This window comes from Chlorocebus sabaeus, chromosome 11, assembly GCF_047675955.1.
Source record: "Chlorocebus sabaeus isolate Y175 chromosome 11, mChlSab1.0.hap1, whole genome shotgun sequence".
NCBI lineage: Eukaryota > Metazoa > Chordata > Mammalia > Primates > Cercopithecidae > Chlorocebus > Chlorocebus sabaeus.
Window position 1 is genome coordinate 42,044,794 of NC_132914.1, and position 19,586 is coordinate 42,064,379.

The 19,586-nt window shown below is 34.8% G+C and overlaps 1 protein-coding gene across 1 annotated transcript in view; it reads right to left on the minus strand.

Annotated features, from left to right (window-relative positions):
- NELL2 (neural EGFL like 2) overlaps nucleotides 1-19,586 on the minus strand; it is a 351,416-nt gene that overhangs the window by 5,815 nt on the left and 326,015 nt on the right. Inside the window, exons 18-20 of the mRNA XM_073020642.1 lie at nucleotides 9,550-9,743; nucleotides 8,273-8,449; nucleotides 6,527-6,751 (exon numbers count right to left, since the gene is read on the minus strand). Of these exons, the coding sequence (XP_072876743.1) occupies nucleotides 6,527-6,751; nucleotides 8,273-8,449; nucleotides 9,550-9,743 (596 nt within the window). The remainder of the gene's footprint in view (nucleotides 1-6,526; nucleotides 6,752-8,272; nucleotides 8,450-9,549; nucleotides 9,744-19,586) is intronic.

Here is a 19,586-nt window from a genome sequence, read left to right on the forward strand (position 1 = left end):
AGTGGGGGAAAAAAGAAATACTGCATACAAGGGAATAAAAAAACAAATGATCACTGTATCAGAAACAATGGAAACTAGAAAATAATAGAATATCACCTTTAAAGTTCTGGAAACAAATCTGTCAATCCTGAATTCTATATCCAGTGAAAATACTCTTGAAATATAAAGACATTTTCAGATAAATTAAGAGTTGAAAGAACTTGTTACTAGCACACCTGCAATAAGGAAAATGCTAAGGAGTGTTACTCAAGCTGAAGTGAATGTAACCACATGGAGACTCCAATATGTAAGAGGAAATGAAGAGTACCAGAAATGGTAAATATGGTAGTCTTCCCTTATCTGCAGTTTATCTTTCCACAGTTTCAGTTACCTATGGTCAACTGTAGCCCAAACAAATGAGTAAAATGTATGATAAAACATTCTGAGAGAGAAAGAGAGAGAGAGAGAGAGAGAGAGATCACATTCACATAATTTTTATTATATTATAATTATTATATTTTATTATTAGCTATTGTTGTCAATCTCTTACTGTACCTAATGTAAATTAAATTTTACTGTACATATGTATAGAAAAAAACATAGTATATATAGGGTTTAATAAGGTTCAGTACTATTGTGGTTTCAGGCATCCACTTGGAGTCTTGGAACACATATCCCTTGTGGAAAAAGGAGCAATTACTACATGTGAATAAATATAAAATATACCATTTTTCTTTTCTTAATTTCTTTAAGAGACATAAGACTTACTAAAGCAAAAATAATAACATGGAACTGTAGGATTAATAGTGAACAGAGTTGTAAAATATATTACTGTTTTAGCACAAAAGCTGTGCAGATAAAATTATACTCTCGCAAAGTTCTTATATTTTATATGAGTAGTATAATACTATATCTAATTATAATATAACAAGTTAATGATATATAGTATAATCCTTAGGACAACAAATAAAATAATAATATGAAAGTTATAGTTTAAAATCCAATAGAACAATTTAAATAAAATAAAAATGTTATTAAAGAAAAAGAAGGCAGGAATGGATAAATAAGTGTATAAAATATAGATGGGACAAATAGAAAACAAATGACAAAATAGTAGTCCTAAATCCATCAGTGTCATTAATTACATTAAATGTAAATAAACAAAACACTTTAATAACAGATTTTCACACTGGGTGAAAAATAAGAACAATACATTATCTATTAAAAATACACTTTAAATATAAAACCGTTGATAGATTAGAAGTAGATGAACAAAACAATACACTGTGTGGCTAAATAAATATCAGACAAAATTAATTTCAAGTCGAGAAGCCTTGCTAGAGATAAGGAGGGACATTACGTAGCAATAAAATGGTCAATTCACAGAAGACATAAATGAGTACAAACTGTGTAATTCAATTTATATGACATTTTATAAAGGCAAAATGAATTTATTATAAATAAATAAAATTAAAGTTGCCTACTGAAAGTAGGTGTTACTGAAAGGGGATCCAAAGGTGCTCTCTAGAGTGTTGGATATATTCTGTTGGATATATTCTGTATTTTGATTTATCAAACTCATCAAACTATATACTTAACTGTGAATTTCACTATAATATTACCTTGATAACAATGAAAATAAAACTGACTCACTGAAACTCAGTCTGACTACTAGGAATAATAAGCACCTACTATCAAAACTCATAAAATAATTATTTTTATATAGTGACACAGTAAAATAAGTTTCCTTAAGACCTTGCTATTTTTGGCTATATTTATTGTTAAAGAAGTCCTTGCCACTCTTCATGCTAACCTTTGAGAATCAAGGTTAGAAGACAGTCAACTTTTAATTTTCAGCTACACTTATATTTTTTTAATCCTATTACTGTCAGTATTTCAGTATGTTTTAAAGGAGTCCATTTCCTTTATTTTCAAACTTTTTGTAGTTAAAGTGAATATATAATTATACATAATATTTTTATCTTAATTTTTATTATAAGCATTGTGATCACTTCAACAGCTGCATAATAACATATAATCTTCTAATACATAATTAGAATACATTATATAAGTATAACATATCATATAATTGCATTGTACACGAAGTTACTATAATTTATTTAACTGTTCTATTGTTGGATATTTTAGTTTCTTCCTTACTTCTGTATAATAATGTTGAGATGTATATTGGCATGTATATAGCTTGTTTTATACTTTAGATTATTTCTTTAGGTTAGATTCTCAGACCTGGGATTAAAGAGAACAATATATTTGTGTGTGTGTATGGGGGGTGGGGATAGTGTGTTGCATTGTGTATTTCTTAATGATATTAACAGCACACAAAAATAATAATTCCAGTATATCTCTGTCAGCATTAGAAATTATTATGAGAAACTTTTTTGCTATAGTATATGAAAATAATTATTTATTATTTTAGTTTACAATTAAGGTTCACTTATTTAAAGGCTCAATGATTTCCTCTTTTATTTTAGTAGGTGTACTTTTTTAGTGAGTTGTTTATCCTTTGCAGATTTATTTATGGGGGAAATAATTGCTTTTTAAAAAACCTTTAGGGGCAAGGTCTTACTTTGTCACCCAAGCTAGAGTGCAGTGGCATGATCATGGCTGACTGCAGCCTTGAACGCCTAAGCTCAAGTGGGCCTTCTGAGCAGCTGGGATTATAGGTATGAGCCACCGCACCCAGCAGCAAGTACTTTTCTTATTAATGTTTTTGTTTTTAATCTAACACATAAACCAAATCTGCTGAAGCTATTTTTTCAGTCTGTAGTTGTGACTTTGTTTGTTTGTTTTTTTTTTTGCTAATTTTATGTATCTATAGAAGCACTAATCTTTTCTTTCAGTTATATTTTATCATTGATAAATTTTAAAAAGTATCTCCTTATAGAATTTTGATAAATATTTAATTATATTTTCTTTATTTTAATTTATTTTAATACTTAACACTTTTTCCATGAGGAATTTGTTTTGATATGTAACATAATTTTTATAGCTGCGTGTTATTTCCCTCAAATTGTTATTTAGTCATTCCATTATTTGTGAAATAATTTTTTCCTCCATTGATTTGCAAAGTCCTGATCATATATCAAAAGCTTTATTATAATATTGCCCATTTATAGGTATTTTTTCCATAGATCTAGTTATCTATTCTAATGTTAGAACAGAGGTCCACTGGCACAACTTCAAGTTTGTAGCTTTTGATAGATGAAGGCAACATTTAGGAAGTGAGAATCTTGATCGCTTTACAAAACTCCAATTTCTTCCATACCTCAATAACTGTAGCATTGTATCTAAACTGTAGCATTGTATCTAGAGTCTCCCTAGGAGTTAAAGTAGCTCCCTGGTTTCTGATTTTCAGTTTCCTGCTCAGTGATTGTCTATTTAGGAAAGGACTCCCTAACCCCTTCTTCCTCCTTATTTCTCAATTGGATACCTCCCTCTTTGTTGTTTGAAGCTCAAAGTGTTCTAACCAAAGTGTGCTTCTCTAGAAGATTTCGAAAAGGAGAACTTCTGAATTCATTTTTGACTCAAGAGTTTAACTTTTGAGTGGAGAAAGCTTTTTTCCTTTAACCTAAGAAAATTAAATTTGAAGACACCTTTAAAAAGAGAAAAGAAAACTTATCCTTTTCTACCCAACTAGCTCCTAATTCTTAGATCTCATGTACTGAGGAGTTACTCCTCAGCCAACATTTATTGAGTGCTTACTATGTGTTGAGCACTGTATGAAATTTTTGCATGGATCATGTCACTTAATTCTTAAGAGTAACCCTCTCAAGTAGACACTATTACAATTCCCAAGTAGGTACTATTATTTTTCCCATTTTTAAGGACAGCAAACTGAGCTACAGACAGATTAATGAATGTCCCCTGAGGTCACATAGTTAGTGAGGTTGACCAGGCTTTGAATCCAGGCAGCCTGATCCAGAGACTACATTCTTGACCACTAGACCAGGCCTGTCCAAGAAAACATTTTGTGATAACAGAAATGTTTTCTGTGTGTGTGATATAGTTTGGATATTTGTCCCCATGCAAATCTCATGTTGAATTGTAATCCCTAATCCTGGAGGTGGAGCCTGGTGGGAGGTGTTTGGAACATAAGGGCAGATTTCTCTTGAATGGCTTAGCATTATCCCCTAGGTGCTGTTCTCACCATAGTGAGTTCTCACGAGATCTGGTCATTTTAAAATGTGTGGCACCTACCCACCAACTTTCTCTCTCTCTCTCGTTCCCACTTCTGCCATGTGAAGTGCCCACTCCTGCTTCGCCTTCCACATGAGTAGAAGCTTCCTGAGGCCTCCCCGGAAGCAGACCCTGGTACTGTTACCCATACAGCCTGCAGAACTGTAAGCCAATTAAACCCCTTTTCTTTGTAAATTACCCAGTCTCAAGTATTTCTTTACATCTAAGCAAGAACGGCCTAACACAGTGTGCTATCTAATATGACAGCCAGTAGCCATATGTGGCTATTGTGCAATTGAAATGTGGCTAGTGTAACTAAGAAATTAAATTTTTCATATTATTTAATTTTAATTAAAATTTAAATAGCCACACGTGGCTACTGACTAGCATATTGAACAACAGAGTACCAGATAATAAGCTGATAGAGAATAACTCCCAGGGCTGACTCTGTCTGGTTTTGCTTATCATTATATACCTGGTACTAGCACAATGCCCCACACAGTGTGTATTTATCAATTAAAAACAAATAACTCAGAGGGGAGTAGAATGGAGATGTAATAAATAAAATAGTGCTTTCAAAGCACTAAATTGTGAAGAATGCTTACCTCTAAGGCAATATCTGAAGCCTGTTTTGCATAAACTTTATTTTCAAAATAACACAAAATAAATGTAATAAAATTAGTATTTGAGATAAATTTGACAAAACTGAGCATATTTTATGACTCATATCTCATATAAGAGATAAAGAAAATAGTATCTAATACTAACTTCTGCAAATCAGTACTTATCTGACAGGAAGAAATGACTTTAATATCAAAATACACTTTCTGGAATATATTCCTATCAAGAGCTGAGAGATTATAGTAGTTGTTTATAAGGCAGTGAATGACAAGCTCATTCAAATTCTTTACCCCAGAAAACAGTCTGTGTTGTTTTCCTGCCTATTACTATATGCATTTTTCTTACTGTGAATAACTTCTGTGCTACATTTCATTTTTGTTCATCACTCAATATATATTTTTGTCACTATTGCTCAGAAGAATAATCTCACAGAAAGATTAAGGGTGTAAGAGGACTCAACTCTATTTGGTAATTAAATGTCAGAAAGTATTTCCCTGTTAGTCATTAGTGCTAAGTTTCGAGATATGCACTATTGAATATACACATATTAAATATATATTAAAGGAACATTGCATATACATTCTTAGTAACTTTTAGTAATAGTAACTTTAAAATTTGCTAATGCATTTCATAAAAACAGCAGTAAATGTTCACTCAAAAAGCTTTGCTTGATTGACAAATTGCTTTGATTGAAAGAACTAGAAATTTGAGCTTGAAATAGATAAAAATGGCATCTCAAAGCTTAAAGCATTTTATATTTCTTTGTCCTGTTACTTCAACCTACTCTGGTAAGAATTTGTAATAAGTGAATCTGAATTAAATTGCTCCGTAGGATAAAAATTACAAAATGGAAATGCTCACTTAAAAAAATCAGAGCAGTTACAGATATCTGGCTATGTTATGCTGAGAAAAATCTGATACGTCTGCTATTTGGTTGTTACTGTTAAGCCTTCAGGTTATTTATTTAGTTTCAGTGTTAATTACAAAATTATGACTATAAAGCATAATGGCCACAAGATTAAATTTATATAGAAATAATAATCAAATTAGAATGCTTCCAACATTGTCACTAATCTACAAACTCTATATACTCTGCCTACATTCATTGTATTTGTGCTCTCATTGAAGCAAAAGGCACAGAGCTCTATTTTCCAATGAGAATAAGGAGAAAGAGCTTTCTAATGGTTTTTCTCCAACTGTATGAATAAAATATGGTAAAAAACAGATCTTAAAGTTTTCAACTCAATGTAACTGATCATAACAAACCAAGAAATACGCCCATCTTTGCCACATTGATTTCCACCTTGGAAAATGTAATAAATCTACTTCGCTTATGTATCTTACGGACCTTGTAAAAGAACCAGCTAAAAATCAATAAAACAATATTGTCTCCTATCATGAAAGAAGAAACATGAGGTTTGTTGTTTCAGCTTTTTTAAAAGATGTGTACAGTTAGATACTTAGGACAATTTAAGTAGCTTGTTTCTATTCTGGTGATATAAATAACGGATCATTCTGGTTTCAGTACATGCACTGTCCTTGAATATACATCAGAGGGATGCCCATGACAGCCTTGGAACTAATAGAGCTGAGTGGCGTTCCTCCCATCTATGTTTGAAAAATAAACAGAAAAAAAAAACCTTCCCATTGTCAGGTCGAGCACATTATTATCTATGAGCCCTGGGTGCAGCTGGCAAAGTGCTCACTATTTAAATGTAATGGGGTTTACCTTGCACTGGCAGAGAGTACACTCAGTGCCATGTTTGATCCAAGAGGACCCGGTGAAGCGAACCACATTCATCTCGTCCAGGCAAGTCTTGGTGATGTCATTGCGGATGGTGTCGGCCTGGCAAGGGTCTGTGACACAGCGCGGGCAGCACTCATTCTCTGGGAGAATACTGAATTCACATTCCACATCTGGGCAAGGCAGGGGCCAACAATCAACTTCCCCTTGCTATAAGGAAAACAGATGTGCAAGGGCAGAGGGAGAGGGAGGAGGAAATGGAGGGAGGCCAGGAAAAAGCAGATGAGCACAGGGTTTACTGAATACTCAATTTATTTGACTGATACTTAAACTTAGATCTACAAAGCTCATGAATCTTTTAGGGAATATATTAATACAAAAGCCCTATCAGAATGATGAGTTCTGTATTGCAGCTTGATTTTGAAACAATCTTCAGGATTTAAATAACACCAATAAAACAAAAGGAAAAATCACTTATCTTAAAACAATAAAATGTGCATGCCCCTATCTTTCCCATGACAAAGGAGAGAGGTTTTTATTTAATGTATTTGCCCATGTGATACCTTTTTCATTCTTCTGCTATTTTTTCTAAGCCGTTATTCATTCCTTTATGCATAAAGAATGTTTTGTTCATTTAAAAGAAAATAAACTAAAATATGAAGGGAATATGATGGTTTTTCTTTGTTCATTTATATATTTTTCAGTGTAGAGACTTTGGAAAACAAAAACAAAAACAAAATAAACAAAAAACCCTAGGAATTGATTTCACTCCTTTTTAATTCCACACAGGAAAATAGTGTGAATTGGATCTTTTTAAAAATGTGGTTCCCACCTGTTTCCTATTTTCTTCATAATTCTGAATCTCATGGTTTGGGAGATGAAAGCAGCCTTCAGGCACAGAAACTGACCTTGGTCTTTCCATTGATTTTTGGGTTGGAAGTATAAAAAGGAAGGAACAAAAAAGCTTTGCCTTAAAAATAACCTCACACAAATAGAAAGAAACTGGCCATAACTTTAAAAGTAGCATCTTCTGTGAAAGTTTCTGCTATAAAGACACATAGACCAATTTTCCTTTTCATTTACACCACTAGAAAGAAACAAGAAATTCGTTCCACTGAAGAAAGGCTTTAACAAATCATTACTTTCTTCTTACTTATTGTTTCTAGTAAAAGTTTTATAAATATATACAGAAATTCAATTCTAATATATATTTATTGCATATCCAAAACAAGGTGCCCACTAGAAGCATTGAAAATAACAGTCTTTAGAAGGAAATAAACGGTTTTGGTTGTGTGTGTGGGGGGGGGTTGTTTTGTTTTTTAAGTCTAAACATGGCTGATATAAATGGGTTAACAAAAGTTCTACTTGGAAAAAGAATTTTTTTTTCATGAATGCCGTTATTCTATCAATAATTGTCTTTAAGTTAGCCTAAAGATAGGAATGGGGAAGCTAAGAGAGTCTTTTCTTCTTTTGAGCTATGGAGACACTTCTGAAAGAGACATTACTGTCAGTGAAAGACTATTCAACACCTTGTGCCACATCTACCTCAGAATATTCCTTCTTGGGTTGTGATCGTGTAACTATCACCTCATCATCCTAACCAGGCTCACTTTTTATAACTGTCAACACTGTGGCCTGGTGCTAGGTATTGGCAAATGGGGAGGGCAGGGTTTGTTCCCTATTTAGATTCTGGGCCTAAATTTTCTTTCCACTTCATGTAGTTAAATTTACCAAGCAGCGGCACTGTTGACAATTCTGGACCCAGGTGTCACCACTGTTGTACAAAGTTTCCCCATTTTGATGGAGGCACTGACTACTAAGCCTTGGGTCACATTCAGGGCAGCAAAAAAGATCAACTGTCGGATTCTCACAGTCACAGACCATCCGTCGACACATAACGAATCCATTCTGTATGAAAAAGAAAAAAAGCAGTTACCAAAAACCTCCATTGCTCAATACAATAACACATACACACACACACACACATATATTTCAGATGGTGACTTGGAAGTTGAAATAATTCACACTGCTTATCCAATATAACAAATTTTCTTTAACATTTCTTTTTTTAGCTAACACAAAGAAATTACCTAAGCTGGGGGATTTTCAATTTCCTTTCCACATACTACTCCTCAAATGACCAGAAAATATTTTTTTCAGAAATGACCAGCATAAAATGATAACCACTGTGTATATAAATGTCTTCATTTATATGTAAGTATATATTTGTATATTAGTATGGTAAGTTGCATACTAACTAAATTTTGTTTTGTTTGAGGGCATGTGTTTTAACATTTCATAGTTAATAAAATACATATTACTAAATTTCTGGAGTATTTAACACCTATGTTTTTGTATAAACTGTTATCAATTTCTTTTATGACAGCTGAGTTTTTGGTACATAATATTATTCATCTGAAAATAATTTGAGCATTCATTATAACTAGGTACACATAACAGAATACCTATCTAAAACTGAAATATAGACCAAATAAATATTTTTCACTCTTGCATAATAGCATGTTCATTCTGACTTTATTTATGCAGTAATTCAAACATGATATTGTGACTAGGAAAAAATTAGCACGGTTAGTAATAAAATTTTATCAACATGTGGATACATAAACACATTGGTATATCCATACAATGAAATAATATTCAGCATTAAAAAGAAATGGATTACAGATATATGTAACAATATGAATGAATCTCAAAAACGTAATGTTGAGAGAAAGAAGCCAGACACAATATAGTATGTACTATATAACTCCATTTATATGAGGCTCTAGAAAATACAAATTTAATCAATAGGGACTGGATGCAATTTTTGCCTAGATCTAGGGTTGTGGGACTAACATTTGGGCTAATGGAAATGTTCTGTTATATTAATTGTGCTGGTAGTTAAGTGGATGTACACATTGTCAAAACTCATCAAACCACATACACACTTAAAACATATGCAAATTACAACTGAATAAAATTGATTAAAGTTTTTTATTTATACCAACCTGACATGAGCACACAGAGCACCTGTCGTTTTCCAAAACCCAAATCTGACCATTGTGCTTAACTTTTCCATCATGGATGCAGTCCCCTGTGCAGTTCTTTCCATGAGGACATCGACAATCATATCCGCCATCCAAATTGAAGCAAATGGTATCATTGGCACAGCTGTGCCTCCCGGTCCCACACTCATCAATATCTATAGACAAGAAAAAACGGCATGCAATGTGCTTAGAATATGTGCAGTTTCAAACAACTGCAATCAGGTCAGTTGTCTCCTGACATAAAGTATTCAACTGTAAATTAATTTTCATCTTACTGGTTTGCATTTGTGATTAAATGTTGACTAAAGCAATGTTAATGATCTGGGGATTTCACAGGAAAATATTATCATGTTTGATTTAAAAAATCGGGTAACCTTGGCTAGAATTTCAACTTTTATATCTATGTAAATACCATTAGGCTTTATGAAACATTTATATTTTTGAGAGTAAGAATATGACTCAATTTACCAAATAAAAACACTTTAACAGTGGAAATTCTAAAAGTGCCTATGATACTTTAATGGGGATATCATCCCCAGTGTTAAACTGGTGATTACAGAAAAATCCCTTCTTAGTGGGAGATGAAATGTCATGAGATCCCTGCAGCATTTTATGCAATATCAAACCTTATTCTCGCAGCTGCACCTGCCCCCCTCCATGAAGCTCTTTCCATTGTTCTGCCTAGGTGATCTTCCCTTGCATTCCAGGTATTTTCATACGGTCCTTAGACTTTGGCTCTCAACCACGGAAGGGCAAATAATCATCAGCAATTACCATCTCTCTCACAAAGAATCCACTACTTCTTAACTTTTCCATTTCAGATTATCATTTTGTCCCCTGCCTGACTCAGTTGGCAATTGCCCATACTTCACCTGACATCACCTATTTCATGGCCATTACAGCCTAAAGCATTTTCATACAGATGAAAAAGCAAACATATCGTGACCCACAGATCAGGTCCATAAGAGGAGATGGGATTCACTTTTATTTACCCCTGTAATTTAAAGGTCACAAGCCAAAATACATTTCAGAGATGTGGTATGAATGGCAATAAGCAGTTATTTCCCATTTCATCAGTTTCCTCTGAGTAAAGGTCAAGAAAGAAAGAATTAAATCATGGCAGAAGTGGGTTAGAGACAAGCTGGAATGTATAGCTTTTAACTAGGGCGCTGTATACTGATTCTCCTTGAAGATTTTAAAAATAAGGTTTATTTTAAAATAAATTTTAAAAATTTAGGAAATACCTTTATCAAATGATTCGATTTCAACATTAACTGAAGACTTGGACTAGTTAAAATTTGTCAATTTTAAACTTCTTATATACTTAAATTCTGCCACATATGTATTCCTGAAAGTAAGCCACAGGACATTTTTTTTCTGTTTGCCTTGATTTTTACTAGTTCCCATTTCAACAAAACTAATGAATTGGATCAATAGCCGAAAAAGTGATTATAGAGCTTTATTAAGCTTGATTTGTTAAGGATAATATTACTTATTATTGTAGACTATGATCAGAAAGAAAACTGTTAGCCAAGATGAGAATATATTTTTAAAAAATTAAGTACTATGGTTAATGTGTATTTTTTCAGATTAGAGAAAATTTTTCTCTTCGTAATAAAAATTAAATTTTATTAGCTAGTTTTATATTTGGTCAATTCGGAATGATATGGTACATCTGGTGAGTTGATACTTGTCTCCCATTAAGTATTTCTAGAATTAAGAATTATAATTAGCCAGAAAAACATAAACAAACCATAGTTATTTGACAACAAGCGCTACAGACATCCTTACTACATAGCTTTTTTACAGTCTACTATAAGGACATTATTCCATGAATGGCAATGGCTGAATTTTTGCAATCATTTTATTTTGCTTGACACTTTAAAATAAAAGCTGGGTTATCAGATAATACTTTTCTTCCCCCTTATAGGCAGAAAGATTCCACAGGGTTGCTGCATGGCATAAAGAAGAGATGTCCAGGCACAAGATGAATATGTATATTTAAATACAGCACATCTATAATAAAGAAATAGAGTAAAAAGTTGCTCATAACAATGGTTGGCATGTACTTGTTATACCTGGAAAAAATGTGTGGGCAGATACATCATAATGGACTAACTACAATCTCTTGCTATCCCAGGAGTTTGAGTAAGTTTGAACTCAGCTTGTTTTTTCTGCTCATTATCTACACTGACTCTGACAATGCAGAAACTTTTCCCAATTAACGGGTGGTATAGAATTTTGGAACCCATTTTTACACGTAGCTTGGTTATAACAAGATTCCCAAATTAACTATCTATACAAGGTGTGTATTCTACTTTGAAAAACCTATCACGGTATACCTATCATGGCATATACAAATTCCAACTTTAAAAATATAGATAACTCCTTTAGTGAGTGATTATTGAAGAAATAAGGTTACTAAATCCATTTGTCAGTGTCAGTTTTCATGTAACTTGGTCTAGCAGAGCACTTGACGAAACTTTCTCCCTCTCCTTGATAAATTTTCCCTACTTGCTTCCTATTACACTAGTAGCTCTTCTGGATCTTTTTTGTCTATACATTCTCTAGGTATGGCGATTATACTATGATTAATATTTAGCCATGCAAAGAGTAGGTAAACAGTAGTCTAGAGTGCTTTTGAGGCAAGAGTGTGCTTAAAGGCCCAACGTCTAGAGCTATCAAGATGTGCTGGAGAAACAGAAGTGCGGGTAGACTGGAATGTTCAGTAAGAGAGCAGAGTAAATAGCATGTAGCTGAAGGCTACTCAGGGTCTAAGGAAAGGTCATGTTAAGAAAGTTGAACTTTTTCAAAAAGCCAATAAAATGTCATTTTAGAGAAACACAAAATAAAAAAAATCACAATCTGATTTTCATTTTAGACAGGTTCCTTTGGGTTCATTTTGGAAAAGAGATTTGAATGGATTAGAATTTGGAGCCAGGAGACCAGTTAATAGACTGTTTCCGTAGTCCAGGCAAAAGATGATCATACAATAAAAACAGAGTCTCATAGTGGTTGGTATGTACCAGACTCTGAGAACTTTTCATATAATGATTTATTTAATCTTCACAACCACCCTCGAAGATATAATTAAATTATGATTCTCTCTTTATAAATCAGGAAATTGAGACATAATACTGTTACATAACTTGCCCAAGGTGACACAGCCACACAGCCAGTAGGCCCAGATGGGAACTGAAGCAATCATGCTCTAAGTCCGTGCTCTTAAGTACCAAGCCACACTGAGTTACAGCAGTGGGGACGCATAGAAAGAGACAACAGAGAGAATTAACACAACATAGTGATTTGTTGGCTTTGAAGATTAGAAAGAAAGAGAGATCAAGAACGATGTTTAGATCTCTGGCGTGGAAAATATGGCTGATGCTATTTATGGAAAGAAGAGCAAGATTTTGCTGTGGAACAGAAGAGCGGGGAGGGATAAAGGCAGACATGTGAAGTTTAGGACTGGCTGAATTGCACTTCCTCTGGGCTTCCAAGCAGAGCTGTTCAGTAAGTAGTTGGATATGTGTGTCTGGGGCTCAGAAAATAGAATTGGGCCAAAATGTGGATTTGATGCAGATTACTTTCATCATCTCCTTTCTCAAAAAGAGTCCTTCTACTCAGGTTCAAACTTTGTAGTACTTAGAGTATTTAGAGTTACTTCTTGTTTGCAGTCATTTTCCCTATCTCGACTTGGCAATAATCTCATCATACTTAGCAAAGTCCTAAAGCAAATATTAGGTACTCTGAGAAGCCTTCCTTGATACCAAAGAGCAAATAATTTCTCTTTGTTCCTTCACAGCATGACATTTATATTTCTTCTCAAAATCAAGTGCTTTTCTCAATCACAGCGTTGGGCTTGAACAGACTATTTAAAATACTATCATGTAAACTTCATTTTTTTGGTATCAAAAGTTCAAAAAACTTCACCAAACTTAAAGATTGTCCAGAAATTACAGCAATAATGGGAAATGTTGGCAGAAATATAAGATATTTATGCAAAAAAAGATACTGGACGGTGTCTCAGAGAGAGATAAGGTTTTAGGCACAGTGGAAATGGGGGATGGATACGGAAAATGGGACGCTGGCATGTTACCTCAGGATGAAATGTCTAAATCTCTGAGATAAATGGATGAGCAAAACAGCAAACAATTTGTATGAATGCAGCTTATAAACATGTATGTTGTAGATCACACAACTGTAACCTAAAAAGTAGTGACACAGTGAAGTTATTTATTCATGCCTTCGAGTATAAGTCTTACACTTCAGAGTAACTGTAAAGCTACCACTGTGGCTTTGTCTACTTTCTTCCCCCCAGCAACAAAAAAATAGCACCTTCTCTGATATAATCATATTTTAAAAATGGAATCCTTCTAAATACTAACATTACAATTCCACAAATCACAGAAATTGCAGTAAATGGAGAATGTTTAGAAGTTTTTTTAAATCTTTTTTTAAAAATATATCTATTCATCTGACAAAGGGCTAATATCCAGAATCGACAAAGAACTTAAACAAATTTATGAGAAAAAAACAACCCTATCAAAAAGTGGGCAAAGGATATGAACAGACACTTCTCAAAAGAAGACATTTATGCAGACAACAGACACAGGAAAAAATGCTCATCATCACTGGCCATCAGAGAAAGGCAAATCAAAACCACAATGAGATACCATCTCACACCAGTTAGAACAACGATTATTAAAATGTCAGGAAACAACAGGTGCTGGAGAGCATGTAGAGAAACAGGAACACTTTTACACTGTTGGTGGGACTGTAAACTAGCCCAAGTATTGTGGAAGACAGTGTGGCGATTCCTCAAGGATCTAGAACTAGAAATACCATTTGACCCAGCCATCCCATTACCAAGTATATACCCAAAGGATTATAAATCATGCTGCTATAAAGACACATGCACACATATGTTTATTGCGGCACTATTCACAATAGCAAAGACTTGGAACCAACCCAAATGTCCATCAGTGATAGACTGGATTAAGAAAATGTGGCCCATATTCACCATGGAATACTATGCAGCCATAAAAAAGGATGAGTTCATGTCCTTTGTAGGGACATGGATGAAGCTGGAAAACATCATTCTCAGCAAACTGTCACAAAGACAAAAAACTAAACTCTGCATGTTCTCACTTATAGGCGGGAATTGAACATGAAAACACTTGGACACAGGAAGGGGAACATCACACACCAAGGCTTGTCATGGAGTGGGGGTAGGGGGATAGGGATAGCATTAGGAGATATACCTAATGTAAATGACGAGTTAATGGGTACAGCACACCAACATGGCACATGTATACATATGTAACAAGCCTGCACGTTGTGCACATGTACCCTAGAACTTAAACTATAATAATAATAAAATATATACACACACACACACACACACACACATATATATAAATAAATCAGATGTGTTCTTTTAAAAAAATTCTTCAGGCCGGGCACGCTGGTTCACGCCTGTAATCCCAGCACTTTGGGAGGCCGAGGCGGGCAGATCACGAGGTCAGGAGATCAAGACCATCCTGGCTAACACGTCAAAACCCCGCCTCCATTAAAAGTACAAAAAAATTTAGCCAGGCATGGTGGCGGGCACCTGTAAACCCAGCTACTCGGCAGGCTGAGGCAGGAGAATGGCGTGAACCTGGGAGGCGGAGCTTGCAGTGAGCTGAGATCATACCACTGCACTCCAGCCTGGGCGACACAGTGAGATTCTGTCTCATATTAAAAAAAAATAAATAAAAAAATAAAAAAAAATTCCTTCAGAGCATGTTGTCCTCTGACAGAGTAGTAGGTTTTTCTGATAATCTTTATAAATTTTACTGGCAGATAATGGGTGAATCATCTTTCCAGAATAGTGTTTTTGTTTTTGTTTTTTTAAAAAAGATTTTACACTGCTCCTATGTTTGTGGGTTTCCTTGAAAGGCCTTTTCTATGAAGACAAATCGTCTACTTTGCTGTCTTCATATTTATAATGTGTTATTTTGATGTTTAGTTTAATTATCCTTGTTACTTTCTGGGCTGAACACTCATGAATGCATTAATTATGTTTTATCCTGATCATTATTATATATCTACTTTAACTATATATATATATCCACTATCTGTCATACTAATATCTACATTCCAACATAGGTTATGTGCCTAATGCATTTCTAATGAAGAGATTAGCTATCTATTATTTATCTCAATCTTTTCATTGGACAAATAAATGTATCATCTACTATGTGTCAGACACTGTTCTAGGCATTGGAGATATGATAGCTGACAAGCAAACACAAACTATGACCTTTGAAGCTTACATTCTAAAGCAGATAATAAGAAAGCAAACACATAAATACATACTATAATTTCAGGTGAGTTTATAATTTCTATCAAAAAAAAGTGAAGCAGGGTAAGTGAAAGAGTGTCAGAGGTGGGAGACTATTTTAAATTAGTTGTCCAGGAGAAACCATTTGAGAAGAAATTTGAATTAAATGAAAGAAGAACCTTGCAAAGATCTAGGGGAAGGGCATTCCACATAAAGGGACAGTACATGCAAATAAATCTGTTTTGTATATTTTAGAAATGGCAAGAAAGCCAAGGATGCATATCATGTGAGCCCTTGTCAACCATGGTCAGGGTTTGCATATTGCTTTGAGAGGGGTGGAGAGGCTCCAGGAGTGTGAACAGAGGAGTAACATGATCTAACTTCAGTTTTAAAAGAATCACTCTGAATGTTATTAAAAAAAAAAAAAAAAAGACTCTAGGGGAATTGGGCATGGAAGTAGGAAGACCAGTTTGGAGGCTGTTATAGTGGTTCAGGCAAAAGGTAGTAATGACTTAGATTAAGACGTTAACAACCGAAGTGGTAAAGGGTGGTTAGACTGGGAATATATTTTGAAAGTTGAAACTGTGAAATTTGTTAATGTATGGAATGTGAGATATGAGGAAAAGAAGGAAGAAAACAATGACTCTAAGATGTAGTTCTGGACAACTATGTTAAAGGACCTGTAGGACTTAGAGAGTAAATTAAAAGTTCTGTTTTAGCCATATTAGGTCTGAGTTGTCTATTAGATGTCCAGGTTGAGCTACCTAGTAGGCCACTAGATGTTGAATCTGTAGCCAAGGCAGAGGTCTGAATTTGGGATATATAGATGGCATTTTAAGCCATGAAACTGGTTGACTTAGAGATTAAGAATGGATAGAAAAGATCGACAAGGTCTGAGCCCTGGGGCATTTGAGAGAGTAAAAAAAAAGGCCTGTAGGAGAAAGGAGAAAAACCAGGAGAGAGTGGTGAACCTGAAGCCAAGTGAGGAAAATTATGTTTTGAGAGAAAAGAATGATCAACTGAGTCAAATGCCTGAGTAGTTGATCAAGGAGATAGTAATTGATCAGCTAATTTGGCAAAATGGAAATTGTTAGTAATCTTGAAAGAAAAGCATTGGCTAGAGCAGTGAGACTAAAGTGTTGCTGGAAGGAAGAAGGCAGAGATAACAAGTATTGAAAATTTTTTCAAGGAATTTTGTTCTGAAGGGGACAGAAAACTGGAAGATATGTCTGTAGAGTCAGGTAATGTCAAGGGAAGTTACATTTTGTTTGCTTTTGTTTTGTTTTCAAAGATGGCTGCTACTCTTGACTCTTTGAACACTGATAGGAATGATGCAGTAGAAAAAGACTTATACAGAAGAGAAAGTTAATAATATATGGGCAGAATCCTTACACAGGTGAGAGAGGATGAGATGCAAGATACAATGACGAATTTCATATTTGATAGGAGTGGGGCCACTTCCTCCAATAAAAGAGGAGGGAGAAAAAGCAGCAGGTATACAGAAATAAATGAGCAGATATATAGAAATAAATAAATAAGCGAGTAAGGGTTGTGGTGGAAAGTGAGGCAGATTGCTTTTGACTACTTCTGTGTTCTCAGTTAAGTAGACAAGCCACTGACAGAGAATAAAGAGAAAGGAAGCAGTATCCAAAGTCTGAGGAGACTTAAGAAGTTGTGAAATGGCTGTTAACTGGAAAGTTGGAAGGGAATGTAACTAAGGAAATGAAGTAGGAATGCTGGACAGTGCTGATGGCCCTTACAGTAGGTAGCTTCTGAGATGGCCCCAGAGATCTCACCACTTAGTATTCAAGCCCTTGTGTAATCCCCTTCCTTAAATGTGGGATGGACTTACTGACTTGATGCTAACAAATGTAAAGTGTGAGAAGTGATGGAATGTCACATCTGACATGAGGTTGTAAAAAAACTATGGCTCCCATATTGGGCATCTGCTCTTGGATTGTTTGCTTTAGGGAAAGCAAGCTCCCACGCCTTGAGGAGTGGCCCATGTATTAAGGAGATGAGATCTGCCAATAGCCACATGAATGTCCTTGGAAACAGATTCCCATTCCCTCCACTACCACCACAGACAAGCCTTCAATATAAGAAGACCACAATCCTGGCCAAGAACTTGACTGCAATGTCATTAAGGCTCTGAATCAGAGCCACCCAGCTAAGCTGCGCACAAATCCCTGACCCACAGCAAGTGTGAGACAATGTTTGCTGTTTTCAGCTGCTAAGTTTTGAGAGTAATTTGTTAGGCATCAATAGATAACTAATACAATCCACTAGAGATTTGTGATCACAAATTTGAAAGACAGTGAGCTCAGTTACAAATTTAATGTAAGACAGTCAACAGAGGTATGTGCATTTTTCTACTCACATTCAGATGCACAGAAAAAAGTGTGCAAGGATACTAACCCAAATTAAACATAGGTAACCCCTAGAGGATGAGTGGAAAAGATGGGGAAAGGGGGAAGGTGAAATGAAGATGCATATTCAGCTTTAATCCATATACAAGCTTCTGTATGATTTGCATTATTTATAATCAACTTATATTCATTCTTCATGTGCATAATTTTTTAAAAAGATGATCTCAATTAAATTCTATAAAATACAAAGAAACTAGCTTATCAGGGAAGAACAAAATTCCACTGTCTGATCTGTCTTGAAACTATAATCTGTGGTTCCTGGCATTCTTTCCAGGGCTGGAAATGTTCACTCTGGAACATTCACCAGTGCAAGATAAAGCCTTCAGACCATATTTAAGTGGTAACATGCAAATGCCAGGTTTTAGCCCCTGGTAAGGCAGCAGCATTCCCATTCTTGGGTGGAAATCCCGATGAATACTCTGTTCAAGCTCCAGAGCTTGTCTGCTGCTGGCAAAACAGGCTAGAAGCCTTGGCATCCATCACCCAAGCCTGTTTCACTTGTTTCTTTGTGAAAATCCTTTGGGGCACAAGGATAAAAAACATCTTATCATTTAGGTGTCAAGTATCTTTAGGTTAGATTGTCAAAAGCTTTCATTGACTGTGTCATCTTAACCCCATTATCCTCTCAGGCTCTATGAAGGTGTAAATACAAATGGAGAAATTAATGAGTTCTCAAGTTGTGTTTTGTTTTTCATTCCTATGCCAAGACTTCTGATGACAAATCCTTTCAGTGCGTGTAGTTTCCCTGGCAATTATTCACTGGGCTCTGCTTGCTCTGTCTGCCTGTTTTCTAAAAATCATGCCCCTTCAACAGAGGCTATAGAGGAGCAGCTTTGTCAATTCGTTCAAAATAATTCAAAATTAATGGTAACTAATTGAATATAATCTGATTGAATTTTCTACTCCTCTTAGATTGAAAACTTAATGGAAGCAGGGACCATATCTTATGTATCCAACATTCAACACTCACTAAACATCTTTTACTTTGCCAGGCAAGTGTCATGTTAGAAATAGCCCTGAGTAGCATGTATTGTGTATGTCATCCTTGACCACACCATCATTGCATTTCCTCTATTCCCATTTTTCCTCTATCTTGCTTTTTCTCATGTATTTTTGCTACATGTTTTTGGATCAGATGTATGCATGCTTTCCTTTAAAAAATTTACGTGATACTACATGTTTTTTCATTCTAAAAACGCCATTTAACAGTTGCAAGAATCCACAGAAAACTGGGTTAGTGTCAC